The 13,832-nt window shown below is 42.9% G+C and overlaps 2 protein-coding genes across 4 annotated transcripts in view; both read right to left on the reverse strand.

Annotated features, from left to right (window-relative positions):
- Nucleotides 1–269: 269 nt before the first annotated feature.
- nog3 (noggin 3) lies at nucleotides 270–1,961 on the reverse strand. The gene has a single exon (XM_072667408.1). The coding sequence runs from the start codon at nucleotides 1,525–1,527 to the stop codon at nucleotides 829–831; it is 699 nt and encodes a 232-aa protein (XP_072523509.1). The 5' UTR covers nucleotides 1,528–1,961; the 3' UTR covers nucleotides 270–828.
- Nucleotides 1,962–5,412: 3,451 nt separating this feature from the next.
- Nucleotides 5,413–13,832, reverse strand: part of ankfn1a (ankyrin repeat and fibronectin type III domain containing 1a) — a 75,156-nt gene continuing 66,736 nt past the window's right edge. For all 3 annotated transcript variants that reach the window (XM_072667383.1, XM_072667382.1, XM_072667384.1), the window contains 5 exons: nucleotides 12,467–12,617; nucleotides 10,952–11,120; nucleotides 10,088–10,254; nucleotides 7,968–8,181; nucleotides 5,413–7,644 (listed from right to left, as the gene is read on the reverse strand). In XM_072667383.1, the coding sequence (XP_072523484.1) occupies nucleotides 6,881–7,644; nucleotides 7,968–8,181; nucleotides 10,088–10,254; nucleotides 10,952–11,120; nucleotides 12,467–12,617 (1,465 nt within the window). In that variant the 3' untranslated portion in view covers nucleotides 5,413–6,880. The remainder of the gene's footprint in view (nucleotides 7,645–7,967; nucleotides 8,182–10,087; nucleotides 10,255–10,951; nucleotides 11,121–12,466; nucleotides 12,618–13,832) is intronic.

Consider the following 13,832-nt stretch of genomic DNA (forward strand, 5'->3'; position numbering starts at 1 on the left):
GTTTTTTTAAGTAAAATAAATTGAAAGGAAGGACACTGGCTGTGCTGTGAAACAACAGAAAGGCTCACCTTTCCACACAGGAGGATGTGCACTACAAGGTACAAAATGGAGTGAAACGTGTGTTTTTTTTTTCTTGTGTCTTTCCCACATTGTGTGCATTCCCACTGGCTCCACTTCTCCCACACTACAGTTCCCACACCTTCAGAAGACACACAGACATCACAACGACGTGAAACAAAGCAGAAATACAAGCCAAAAATGCCCTTTTAGTGGTTTTATTTCAAATGACTTTATACTACATGGAAATAAAGAATAAATAGACGTTTCTCTTAATTTACATGATGAATCACGAGTTAACACCGTTGTCCCCTTTTTCCATTCACAGCACAGCGAGCTGCAAACTGACACTGTTCTCTATAGCTTTATTTCATTTGAGGTCCATGAAAGTTAGATTATATATATATTTCATTTTTTCCGAATAATGGAAAAAACGTTCAGAAATTCCTTCAAATAAACGCACTTTAATGCGAAATGTTCTCATCATAAATACATTACAACCAAAGTATGCTCAGCAAATACAGTAGACGCTGGTTATACGTAATACTGACCTCTGTACGAGTTATAAAAAAATAATAATATAATCAGAATCAAAATTATAAAAGGACACCACATATACATAGCATTTACATTCCTACACCGGACAGGACAGTGCATGTGTGTGTGTGAGAGAGAGAGAGGGAGAGAGAGAGAGGGAGAGAGAGAGAGAGAGAGAGAGAGAGAGAGAGAGAGAAATGGGCTTGAGTAGCTTTTGAATGCCTCTATAGGTCCTCAGGTGGGGCAGGAGCACTTGCACTCCGAGATGACGGGATACTGCACGGTGATCCACATGCACCGCAGCCCCCCCGCCTTGCGCGGCACGCAGCGCCATCGCAGGAGGGTGAAGTGCGCAGACTTGGCCGGTCTGCACACCATGCCCTCGGGCACCGAGCACGACCTCTTGCTCGCGCAGCTGCCCACCTTAACGTATCGCGGCCAGAAGCGGCTGCCCAGGTCCTGCCACGCGTACACCACCGGGCAGAACGTGTACGACCACAGCCATAGCTGCAGGCGCCGTCGCATCTTCTTGCTCGGCTTCTTCCAGCCGGGCAGCTCAAAGTCCAGAGTCCGGATGTCCCGGGGCATGGGGCCGGGGGGTCGAAGGCGTGACACGTCCGTATCCCCCCCAGCCGCTGCCTCCACCTCCTCTCCGCCGCCTCCGCCGCCCGTGCGCTTTTCCTCCGGCGCGGACACGGCCATGAAGTGCGCGTCGAAGTGCGCGCCCAGCAGCGCGCGCAGCTCCGTCTCGTTCAGGTCTCTCTCCTTGGGGTCCAGCACGGGGTCCGGGTTCTCCTTGAGCTCCACCACGGGCAGACTGTCGCTGGGGATGGGGCGGAGGAGGTAGTAGTGCTGGCACGCGCCTTCCTCTATCCGCGGGCCGAGGGAAAACAGCAGCACGCACAGGGACAGAAAGTGACGGGTGGTATCCATTATGGACTTTTTGTTCTTTTTTCTTTGTGTGTGTGTGTGTGTGTGTGTGTGTTTATATATATGCAGTAATGTGAGCTTAATCCTCCAGAGCGCTCTCACGGGGTCTCGGCGCTAGCTCGCGGGGCTCCAGGAGACTCCCTCTCTCGCGGGTCGTGCCAGACGCTGCTGAGGTCCTAATCGAGGCCGAGTGATGAAGAGGACGAGAAGGAGCGGCATGGCAGCATCGGAGCAGGCCTCTGTACTGGAGCGGTGGCGCGCGCGATCACGCTCGGGGCCTCGCGGCGGCTGATGCTGCTGCTGCTGCTGTTGTTGCGTGCGCGCGCGCGCGCGGGCGCCCTATACTCTGCATGCTCTCTTCGCGCTCTGTCGCCAAAAGTGTGAGCGAGCGACCTGATCCGTCTGATTTATCCTGCCTGCTCGGGATGGGAAGCCCGTGCTCGGGTTTAGGGGCGCCTCCTTCTTTTTTGGGGGTGGAGTGCCGGGAGGGGAGGGAGGCGATGGAGTGTAATTTTTGTTTCCCCACCCGTTTTCCGTCAGTTGGATTGTTTTTCTTTTTCAGTTTTTACGTTTACCCACCTGTATTACGAGGCTTGTTCATCGTCGGTGTTTGACTGATTCCCACTAAGACTGTATGTTGTTTTCTCGCCGGTATTCCGATGTTTTTGTAATGTCGAGCCATATTCAGCTATTTCATTAAACCCACCTGTATTCGGCTATGGCGTTATACCCACCCGTATTTCGCTGTTTTTGTTTATGCCAGTTCTTCTTCTGTCATTTCTGTTACACTCGTATTTCGGTCGTTTTCTTTTCCACCCACACTGGCCTTTTTTTGCCCGACATTTTTATCTCCTCCTATTTTTCTAGAACCACGCGCAGTCTGCTATTTGTTATCCACCTGTATTCAGTATGTTTTAAAGGCCTTTTTGAAGGTCTAGCCAACAGTGTCCCACTGGTTTTATATTGTTTCATATTTCTGTTTTCCCACCCTTATTCTTATACCCCCCCCCTCCCCCCCCCCCCCTCCTATGTTTCAGTATTTTTCTCTCCCATGTGTTTTACGCTATTTTGGTTTCCCACCCGTAGAATTTCAAATCGGCTCGCGAGTATGAGCTACTGTCCAATCCTAGCGCCGGGGGGCGGGGCTTTCCGAAATGGGTGGGAAAAGAAGGCATCTAGAACTGGAGCGGTGTGTTTAGAGCGCGTGCGGCTCCTCGCCCTCTGCCGGCGCGCGCATGTGTAATTCATTATATGTCAAAGGGTGAGAGCGAGCGGGAGAGACGTTAGAGATAGAGTCTGGCTGAGGGAGTCTGGGACACACTGGGTGTGATAACACTCGGCATGGTTTACCCATTGTTTCATTCATTCTTTCATTCATTCATGCACTCTTAATTTAATCATTCATGCACTCTTCCAGACTCCATGAATGCATAAATGCACCCATCATTACAAAATTTTACATACATTTTTTTGTAGCAACTGCCTGTTTCAAAGCCTACCAGCTATTTGATTCAACAAGTGCCTACAGCATGCTCTCACTGCTAAAGTCCACTGACTGCATTCTTGCTGCTGTAAAACAGCGCAGAACTGTCTTTAACTTTTAAACTGGTTGCAAGAGTTTAAGCATGTGCAAGCAGGGTCTAAAGCAATAGCTGGAACATGCAGGGTTAAGAAAGCGTCAGTGTTTGGAATTCCACAGAGTGCTGTTTCCGATATTCCTGTATTCCTCTTTAATGTTTAAATTGACCTTGGAGTAATTTTCTGGGCTAATACTGTGACAGTATGTGTCCGGCGCCAGTGGGATGTGAGTTCTTGCTTGAGACAAAGGAAATGGGGTGAAATTATGTTTCCAAGATAAGAGTGCCAACCAACTGTAGTGACAGGGAGACTGGTGGCCCTTGAAAATGAGTCACCCCAAGGGTAAAAGCACATAATGCTCTAGACCGGACATGCATAGTCAATCAACAGACCAAGGAATATCACAGTGGTTGATTCATTCTGTAGGCAAATCAATACGTAGTGCACCATTACTTAAAAAGTTCTCTACGGTTTTACTTATCCTCAGGGTTCTGTAGAAAAATACCCCAGTGATGATCGAGACTGTAGTGAATTCCATGATAAACAAGCGTATGTTGCCCTATAGACATTCAGAACAAATTTATGAGTAGTCCCAAAGTAGGCTGTTCCCTAAAGTGGTAGATGGGCTCCTGTCCATTTTTGGTAAGGATCAAACATTGCGTCATTTGATTCTTCATCCATAGATCACTCTTTGATAGTTGCAGTTGGCAAATTGTCCTCCCTAATGTATACACACTCCACTTTCCATTCTCTCAGAGTCAGATCCATATGTTCTGAATCATCTCATCAGCGGGCCTATTTGTCCTTTGATTTGAATGGAAATAACGGAGGAAAGTCTGGTAGAAAAGCAACCATCAATAGGTCTCACACACTCAGCGCAGTGTGCTCGGTATACACAAAGTTCTCTTAATCTTAATGATGGATCAAAGGCCCTCCCAGGTCGAGGCACAAATATCCCTGATTCCTTCGTGACCCAGCTAGATAAAAATGTAATTTGTTTTTGTTTAATTCTTTGCGAAGACCTTTGATGATCTAACAGGAGAGTAATTTGAACGCTCGATTTAAAAGCTACGGTTTCACTGAAGCTAGCTTAGGGTCACTTCTGGCTTAAACACAAACATGCACACAGACTTTCTCCCTCCTGACCGCCTTCCCTTCCTCATCGCATTTTGGAGACTCAATGTCTATTCTATCTGAGATCAGTGTCCCTATCAGTGCTAGGTATATTGCGCAATGTGTCTTAATAATGAAAAGAGTCCATTTATATGTAGTTGACACAAACTTACTGTAAAGAATGGTGTACTTTATAGGTCTTACATCACTGTGAGTCAACATGTTTGTGGACCCCCCATCTAATAAATTAACGCATTCAGCTCCTTTTAGTTGTATCCATTGCTGACACAGGTGTGCATTCTCTGGAATGATGGTGCTCCATTCAATACTTTTAAGATGAGTATTGCATCAGTCAACATCCTGATCTCTTTAACGCTATTGTCACTGAATGTAATCAAATCCTCACAGCAGTGCTCCAAAATCTAGTAGAAAGTCTTCCCTGGACAGTAGAGATAGCCAGGACATCTCTTTTTTTCAAACCCTTGATTTCAGAGGAAACAATGAATAAGCAGGTGTCCCAATACTTTTGTTCATATAGTGTGTATTATCATATGATTTCCATTTAGACATACTGTAACTAGACTCATAAGTAAACCTTTAGGATAAAGACGTCTGAGGTGTTTTATAACTTTAACAGTATGACAAAACCAACAATATGCAACATATCTACACTGGAATGTTTATTTCAGTTCATAAACACATCTGCCACGAGGCCAGACTCAGTCGCGCTGCAAAAGCTAACGTAACAATAGAAACAGGAATGACATGAGACGATAACTGTCAAAAATACGATACCGAAATATATTATCTGGATCAGTAAATGCATAATGCAAAAATATACAGATATGATGCTCTTCAATTGTTTTGGCTTGCTGTGTGCACAGTATAAAGGTATCATGACAAATACTTATAATTTAACAATAATACCTTATGTGGAACGACAACTGGTCAGACTATAGTGACTAAACCAGAATATTTGCATTGAAATCTTATTTAAAAGCCTCATTCATGAGGACACAGGCATAACACACACTATAAGAGCTGAAAACTGAGCCTGAACACACAGGATTAATAAAGTAGTGCATTTTATCATTAGCTCCATTTTACTATGAGCTCCAACTGACATCACTGTACAGAAAACGGGAGGATGAAACGTCGTCATCATCTTTAAAAGGAGAGACATCCAGTACAAACATATTTCAAGGAAGAACTGTGCAAAGACGTTTTTTTAATACACTGCAACACCAACAAGTCATAACATTGCAACAGACAAATTCACAATGTTGCTCACGTAAGCTGCCCATGTTGCCTCTTTTCTCCTGACAAGAGGTCGGACTCCAAAGACTTCAACAGTGAGCGTCTAGTCTCTTACATACACATGCTGCCATTCGATTCAACCTGTGTGGGATAGCCGACAGGAGCGTACACTTTAAGAGATGGCTGAATGAATACAGCCCTGCCGTCAGTGCAGCACGCTCTGAATTTCTTTAGAGTACATTTTTCTGTACACTTTAAATCTCTATGGCTTTGTTGACACCAGTTGTCGGAGTAATAATCACGGTGTGTCTCTTTAACTTGCAAAATATTCATATATTCATAAATATGCTTTGACTAAAGTGGCATATACCCTTTAAATAAAGTGGTACGACTCTGCAGTACCAAGATAAAACAAGGTGGCATCATTTTTAATTAGGGCAAAAAGGTATATAAAAAAAGATATATTTTACCTGCATTCATCATGCATAGGATGCAAAATGTGCACTTTTCTTGTGTCTATTCAAAAATACGTACATGGTTTCCACTTGAAATGATGGTGCTAGTAGGATAGCCATCATCAGAAGGAATGGGGACTGATGAATCACACCTTTGAGACTTCAGATAAAAACAAGCACACAACACAAACCATCCTGAAGAGGTAAACAGCATACAACAAGGCATCTGCTATAAAAAGACCTGTTCATTATTTCAATGAATAGGTTCTGAAAACCTGCATTGCATGTTTCATTCCTAACAGTGACATGATTGTTTAACACTCTAAGCAAATGATTATTTTCAGTGATACAAGTATATCCCATTCTCTGACACTACAGTTTGAACTGTTTGTATTTGACTGGTCCATGGTAAGATCCAGACAAGTCCTGACTCATTCTGTACTTTCAAGCTGTACATATCCATCAAACACTGATGAATCAGTCAAGGGAGATAAGAGCAAGGAAGCTCTTCTCAGGTAGTGATTTGTCCTAGAGGGTAAACCACAGACATACATGACACCCCAAAACATCTGAAATGCTAGGATCAGAGACTGACAGTCAAAAAGTACTACTTTTCACTTCTCACCTATGATACCATTCTGTACAAAGGCAGTTTCAAGTTCAAAGGTAAAAGCAGCACTTTTCACGTTGCATTAATAATCTGTATTTTAACAGTCAGAGCCACTGAATATGAGTCCTATAGAGTTGACCAGCAACTTCAAATTCCTATTTTTCCCTCTACATTCTACAAAGAAGATGCACCAAATACTCATGCTAATTGTCTACATAATACAGCACAGTTTGGATGTTGGTATGCCTGAAAATGAGGAGTTATTGTGGATTTTAGAGGCAATCTGGTGGCAGTATGACGGCTTACACCAAGATGACAAACAACAACGCAGAAAATGTTTCTTTTAGAGTGTGCTGCTGAGGATTTCTGAAACTTGATCATTGGTTTGGTCATCAGAGTCCACGTCCTGAGCTTCTGTGACCATACTGAACACAGATACCGTCTCCGCTGCAGAAGCCTCCCTCACATCCTCCCTCTCTTCTGGCCAGTGTGTGCTGTCTCTGCTGGGGGACGTTTCACTGCACGATTCCACAAAAATTCTGCGCACGTTGGGTTTGCTTTCCCTGTGAGCGCTCTTCCGCTCATCCAGACGATAGGAGGCAGAGGGTGAGTGTGGCAAAGAGCGAGGCAGTTCGAGTGGCAGGTCCAAATCACTCTGTCTGGTGTAAACTCCCTCAGAAAGCGAGGGTGTCTGGCTCTCGCTCTGAACGCGCAGCCAGCGATGTGGCCCGCCGAAATAGCTTCTCTGGGGGTGGCTCTTGGACAGCAGCTTCCTCTTGGTCGGAGGGTCGGCCAGAAACTTGCAGCGAGAAGCCTTGTCCGAGGACTTGCTGGAGTAAGTGGACAAGGACAGGTCCTCCAGGTCTTTAGTGCAGGACTCCGTTTCCAGGATGGCCGTGGAGCAGGCGCTGTATTTGAGGTCATGCATCTGCAGGACGTCTGGGGCGCTGCCGCTCAGGGCATGCACAGCCTGATGGGACAGGTCCTGGGCTGAGGAGTAGACCAGGTCTAAATCCCGTGGACTCAGCGCATCACTGGAGTCATAGTCGCTGTCGGTGGGGAGGAAGACCTCAGAGCAGCCCTCTTCATCCGAGCCTGGCTGGGAGTCTGAAACCAAGAGCAGAAATAATGACCCACTCAATGCCACTGATGAACCACCCTATGCAAATGCCTTATACGTCTGTATATATTTATATAAATTATAAATATATTTTATTAACCATGCCACTCCCAAATAAATGGTTAAAATATTTGTTAACATGTACGTTCAATTCACAACACATGTACAGTTGTAGCATCCCTGTTTGGCTGCATCTATAAAATACTGACTTTATGAAATACTACCTTTCATTAAATGCTGATATTTTAATATTTAATCAGTGTATGTTTAAAAGCGAATGTATATTTCAACAATAACAAGTATGTTTTACCACTTGTAGCCTTTCTTCTTCTCATCTCAGGAGAGGGGGAGGGGGTTGGTAGGTAGTCTGTGTTCGAAGAGGTGGAGTCATTCTTTTGTGTTACAGGCTCTGCACTCGCATCCACCAGCCATGTGATAGGCACCCCACCCAGAGGGTGCTTATAGCGGGCATACTGCAGAGCATCTGTGATCCATCGGATATCTCGCCACATCTCGTCCATTTGCTAGTAAGACAAAAGAGATGAAGTAAGATGTAAATAACACTGAAAGTATGTCCACAGTTATTCCATCAGACTCCTAACAGACTGATGTACATGCTGATTTTAACATCATCATGACAGAAATCTGCCCGTTTATTTTCAACTATTATTCTGAACTGTGCCAGTCAAGATGGTATCATGAGTTAAAATGCAGCTGGATTCAACGTCAGTACTTTAAATATAAGAGTCAACAGAACAAACAATTTCCATGTTACTACATATGACGAAGGGTAATATCATAATTCTCCATTTTTAGGTCTCCTTTTAAATATAAAAATGTAAGCGGCTCAGAATTGCTTTTTAGAGTTCCCAAACCAACTCCCAGTTTATGCTGAAATAAAGTGAGAAGTAGAGTGTGTTTTCAATCAGAGCTGTTGACTTCCATATAGTGAATCTCCTCACTTGCCACTTTCATATTTTCCATTCTTGAGACTTACTATGCAATTGTATTTACAAGGGGCTCATTTCACACGGGAGGGGAAAATGCAGAAAAAAGCGAGACAGGGTAGAAGAAAAAAGCTGCAATTTGAGCTCCTTCTAGCAAATGCCATGTGAGATCCAACTTATGGGAATGAGGGTTGACACCAGAGGATGACTCCTTTGGAAAGTATGCTGGGGCTAATGACAAAGGAGGGACTAGAGTATGACAAGTGAAATAATATAGAAGGGGTTGCTTTCACTTGCAAGAAAGGGCATTTCAACAAATCAGCAGTCATTTTGATGTTATTGGCTGGGTGGTACTACGACTAATTGGGAAAAAAGTACTCAAAAGTCTATACGATACCTAGTTCATGAGCTTTTGATACTTGATATAAGGATATTTATTGAACCATTTAGGTATATATTTTTAAACATTTTTATAACACAACCTTTTCAGGCTTTACATATAAAACAGGTTTGTCAGTTGTCATATACTTATTTTAATGCAAGCAAAAATGTTTGTGTCCAAAAGACTTATTTAGTTGGGTATAAGTGTGAGAGGCTAAAAATAAGAAAATACTGACTCAGTTAAATTTACACCAGATAACATACTGTACCTGCCCCAATTAAATCCATACTTAGGAGTATTTTGTGTCAGGGAAGCTTCATCTCTGAATGACGCTATTTGCCTCATGTGTTTAAAATGCATGTTTTGCGGTCTGTCTGCCTTAGTGCCTTGACAGGACCTCACAGTGGAAAACTTCGCCTCTCACACAAGAGTGGGCCCTTAAGCGCTTTCCACCAACGTGCCACTTTGACAGACGTGGCCCTTTTTTGCATGCTTCTTGGTGGAACATTAAAATTTTCGCACTAATTGATGCCACATTGCGTAGCCACACACAGCCACGCAGTCACTCGAATTGATTGGTATTCTTTTTCTCCCCTCATCACTCTTAGGCAGTGTGTAATCTGCGGTCAGAGTGCTCCTTTTTTCCACAGCCTCTTGGATCCGACATCACACAAACACTCTTGTGGTTTTGTGGTCAATCTCAATTAATAGTCCAGACCGTGGTGGCGAAGAGGGATTATTTCAGCCCAGCGCTCTGAACAGACAGCTCTCTTTCAAGTCCTGTTGTAAGACTCTACTTAGCTGGTATTGAAATTTCAACACAACAAAAACAAGCCATTTTACAGTTTATATGTCTAGTAGTTATACTTTATGACATCAATAAACTATTCTAATTGGATTATTAGCTTAAGTTGTTTTTGTAGTCTGACGTTTCACACGTTTCAGTGTGTCTGGGAATACGCGTAAAAGCCATCCCAACTGTTTAGCAAATTATCAAATGTTTCATCAAACCTCGCGGCTGGCTTTGGTATCAGAGGCATGTGAAAGAATGTTAAAATAACAAGAATGGCAGTGCAATAACACTAAATACCACACAAATACCTGAATAAAGTCCAGTATATGCTGGTGTCTTTGTTTAGCAGTTGCCAGTTCAGTGTCAGTAATGGCTTCTCTAAGAGCCTGCTGGGTTATCAAAGCATCCAGGTCAAGCACAGAGGACAGGCGGCAGTAGAGGCTGATAAACTTCTCCTTATACGCGCAGAAGTGAACTACATACAGAGACACATGGAGACAGGAAAGAGAGAGGTTATTCAATATCTCATTACAGCTGTTATACATAATAGCTGGCTTCATCTCAGATTATTTGGCTGGTTTTAGCTGTGTAAAACCAGGATCCTTCAGAAATATCTACAGAATACTCAAGTATCTTGAAAGGCTGTCATTATTTCCCCTTGAACACTGACAATTTGTGCCATTAGCATTGCCTTTAATGGAAATCTGTGGGTGGTTTATAAGTGTCTGCCTTCTAGACCGAAATGACTCCATGGTATCAAATTTCCAATCTGAAAGCTCAAAACTTTCCAAATAACATCAGCCCACCAGCCAAACAATCTACAGAGTTTTTTAAATCATGAGCATGGCTATCAACAATATTTGGTCGTTCACAACAAAACACAGCCTGCAATTTAAAATTAAGGTGATCTGTCCTTGTTTACTCAGATTTTCTTCAATTATAGTATCAATTACTTGTATTAACACTGGGGTGGGAGGTGGGGGGTGTTTGGCTAGCCGCAGAGTCGACTGCTCTCCTGCTGCTGTGTGTAATGTGTGGGTCTGTGTGATTTACTGAAGCTCCACTGGGAGCGTGATTGGGGGCAGAGGAGAAGGAGAGAGGGAAAGGAATCTGTGGACTTTATAAGGCCAACTGAGCTAATATTGTAGGGGTTGAAACAGAAGCCAGTGTACCGAGCTCAAACATTTGAAGAGGGAGGTTGAGGAACCCCGAGTGGGGTGTGTAGGGATTGGCCTGGCCCGGGGCAGTGCACACGTCGTCTGAGGCAGGCAGCAGTAGAAGAAAGGACACATTGTGACCCAGCTCTAGCACCTCCTGTGTGTAGAGACGGAAGTGCTTGGCCTGTGCAAGGGGCAGAGGAGACACACACACACACACACACACATTTCTGTCAAAGTAAAACAATGGCACACCATTTTAGCTCTGTGATCAACAAAAAACAGAGGCACAACTTAATTAAGACATTAAGATCTTCAAACTTAACTGACTCATTAGAATCTGAAGAGCAATACACTCAAATAAAGTTGCCAAAAAAGTTCTTCAGACTGATTCTACAGAACATTTGGACTCGGACACGTCTGTAAAGAAATCAGACGTGTGCAAAAAGAACCTAGTTAAATGTAAAGGTCTCCATATCGTGCAAAGATTCTTCAGCAACGGCAGGATTTCTCTAGAGAACAGCAGACAGTAAATGATGTTTTGGCCTGATTGGTTTAATGCCAGAATAATAGATTGTATATGAACCGATTACATGGTTATTTTTACTTTGCAGGCACACTATATGGCAAATGTTTATGGACAACCTTTTCATTGCTGACACAGATGTACAAATGCACACATACAACTTGTCTGGTCCCTGTAGAGAAGTAATGCCAATAGAATAGGACTCTGGAGCAGATAAACAAGAACCTGTTGGCACTATGCCTAATGTCAGGTGTTAGAGGGGTATTAAGCATTGAGCTGTGCAGCAATGAAACTGTGTTCTCTGCAATGATTGAGCTCCATCCAGTACTTCTGGGATGAGCTCTTATCGCTGAATGCAGTCAAATCCTCACAGCAATGCTCCAAAATCTAGTAGAAAGCCTGCCCTGGACAGTTGAGGCAGTTATTCCAACATCTTGATTTCAGAAGAAACAATGAGTGAGCAGGCGTCCCAAAACTTATATCATCCATATAGTGTATTCATATTCATATCGAATGAACCATATAATAATCGCATGCCTTTATATGGTCAACCCATTACAGGGTTAGGGTTAATAGCCTCTTAAATATGGTTCTTGTGGTTAGTACTTTACATCAAAGTGAAGAGCTTTCTTTCCAGGACTATTGTTTAGTGAAATCGAGAAATGTTTTTGCTCTGAAATCGAGTGATCAAGTGCACGTCTAGTAGGTGTGTTGTACGTGATCCTGTGTAATAACACGGAATCTTGAAATTTTCTCATTTTACACATAACATTACATATGTGCAAATAAATGATGTGAGGAAACCAAATAGAAAATAAATAAACAAATAAATAACACAGATTGCCTACCTTTTTTTTTATTAAGGTCATTTGTGAAACTGTCAATCTGTAAAATTCTTCATATCTGATTTCAGAGTAACAGAAACTCCCTCCAACACGGTAAACACTTTGACTACTGTGTGCTGCTGTTACAAGCTGCAGTGCTGGCAGTGTGCTGTACAGTACCTGGTGTAGAGGTAGATTGATCTGGCGGAGCAGGCTCTTAATGGCTGTCTGGAGCTCGGAGAAGAGCAGGGGGGCATGGCAGTCTGCTGCCTGATCTACTCTTTCCACCTCCTCAGGGCCAGACAGAGTCTGAAGCCATTCCCACTCATCCCTGGGTGGGAAGAGAAGGCACTCAGTAAACACACACTCTCAGAACTCACATAAGCACACTAGCAACACTACCAAACCTCTGCTGAGGCGCCCAGTGTGGAGTGTGCCACTCCATACCCCCATTACGTGACGGTGGAGTTTCCAGGAGCGAGTGGGCAGCCAGGGAAGCCGTGCTAGTTCCTGATATGGAGAGGCTAAAGCTCTAAGTGAACAAAATGTTTGCCACCAACCACTAAACGCCCCCTTATTTTCAGTCGGAACGTCTCGTACTGAGACAAAATGTGGGAAAGTTCCATTAGTGCCACCCTCACACTGAGTAGGGCCCCGTGGAGAGGACGATATTTCACCCTTCTGGTGAATATATCAACTGCACAATGTCCAGAAAAGCTGTGTGTGTGCATATGTATATACCTAGATGGCAACAGACACTTTGTTCTTAAAATCTGTAACATTACGTTGTTGCTGTCGCGTAAAAGCTTTGTATCTTCATTTTTGACGTTTGAAAAGAAATGCTCTAAATGACTTGTAATACAATAATTTTATAAAGATTTCCATTGAAATGTAAGAAGGGTTTTTTCTTCTCTTGTAAAGCTGCCATTTTTGGGAGCACTTAACATTGCAATACCAAATAACAAGATCTAAGAAACATTCAGAAATCTCCTTTAAGCCGTTAAAATCTGCCGTTAAGTTAAGTAAAGTTAAGACCCATGCATGTCCTTGTTGAGCACATTAAAATATAGCTCCGGAAGAGACCAATTAATTTGTTTCTTAAATTTGCATCTCTATGTGTATGGCAGCCATTTATTCCAGGCATTTCATCAAACAAAGCTAGGTCACCTGAATTTGCATACTATGAATGGCATAAAGTCACCCAACAGCAATATGAAACACTAGTGGAGAGTCAAGACATGAAAGCTGTGATTGACAGTCAAGGTTATTTCACCATAGTAATTTCTGAATGATCTCAAAGTTCAAATATTAGTACTGTGTTGTTTACATTTATAATATTAACTTCTTTGCATTATATTTATTATAATAATTAATTGCATTATTTGAGCAGTTTTCATTTCTGCAAATAAAAGCTTTAAATAGCAATATTTTTATTTGCTGGTTTATATTTTGAAATGTTGGTTTGTGAAATACAACGCAAATGTTAATTTCCCTAAACACACTGCCTAGAAATAGTAAAACCAGAGAAACTAATAATGTAGGGTGG

Source organism: Salminus brasiliensis, chromosome 22, assembly GCF_030463535.1.
Source record: "Salminus brasiliensis chromosome 22, fSalBra1.hap2, whole genome shotgun sequence".
NCBI classification, from domain to species: domain Eukaryota; kingdom Metazoa; phylum Chordata; class Actinopteri; order Characiformes; family Bryconidae; genus Salminus; species Salminus brasiliensis.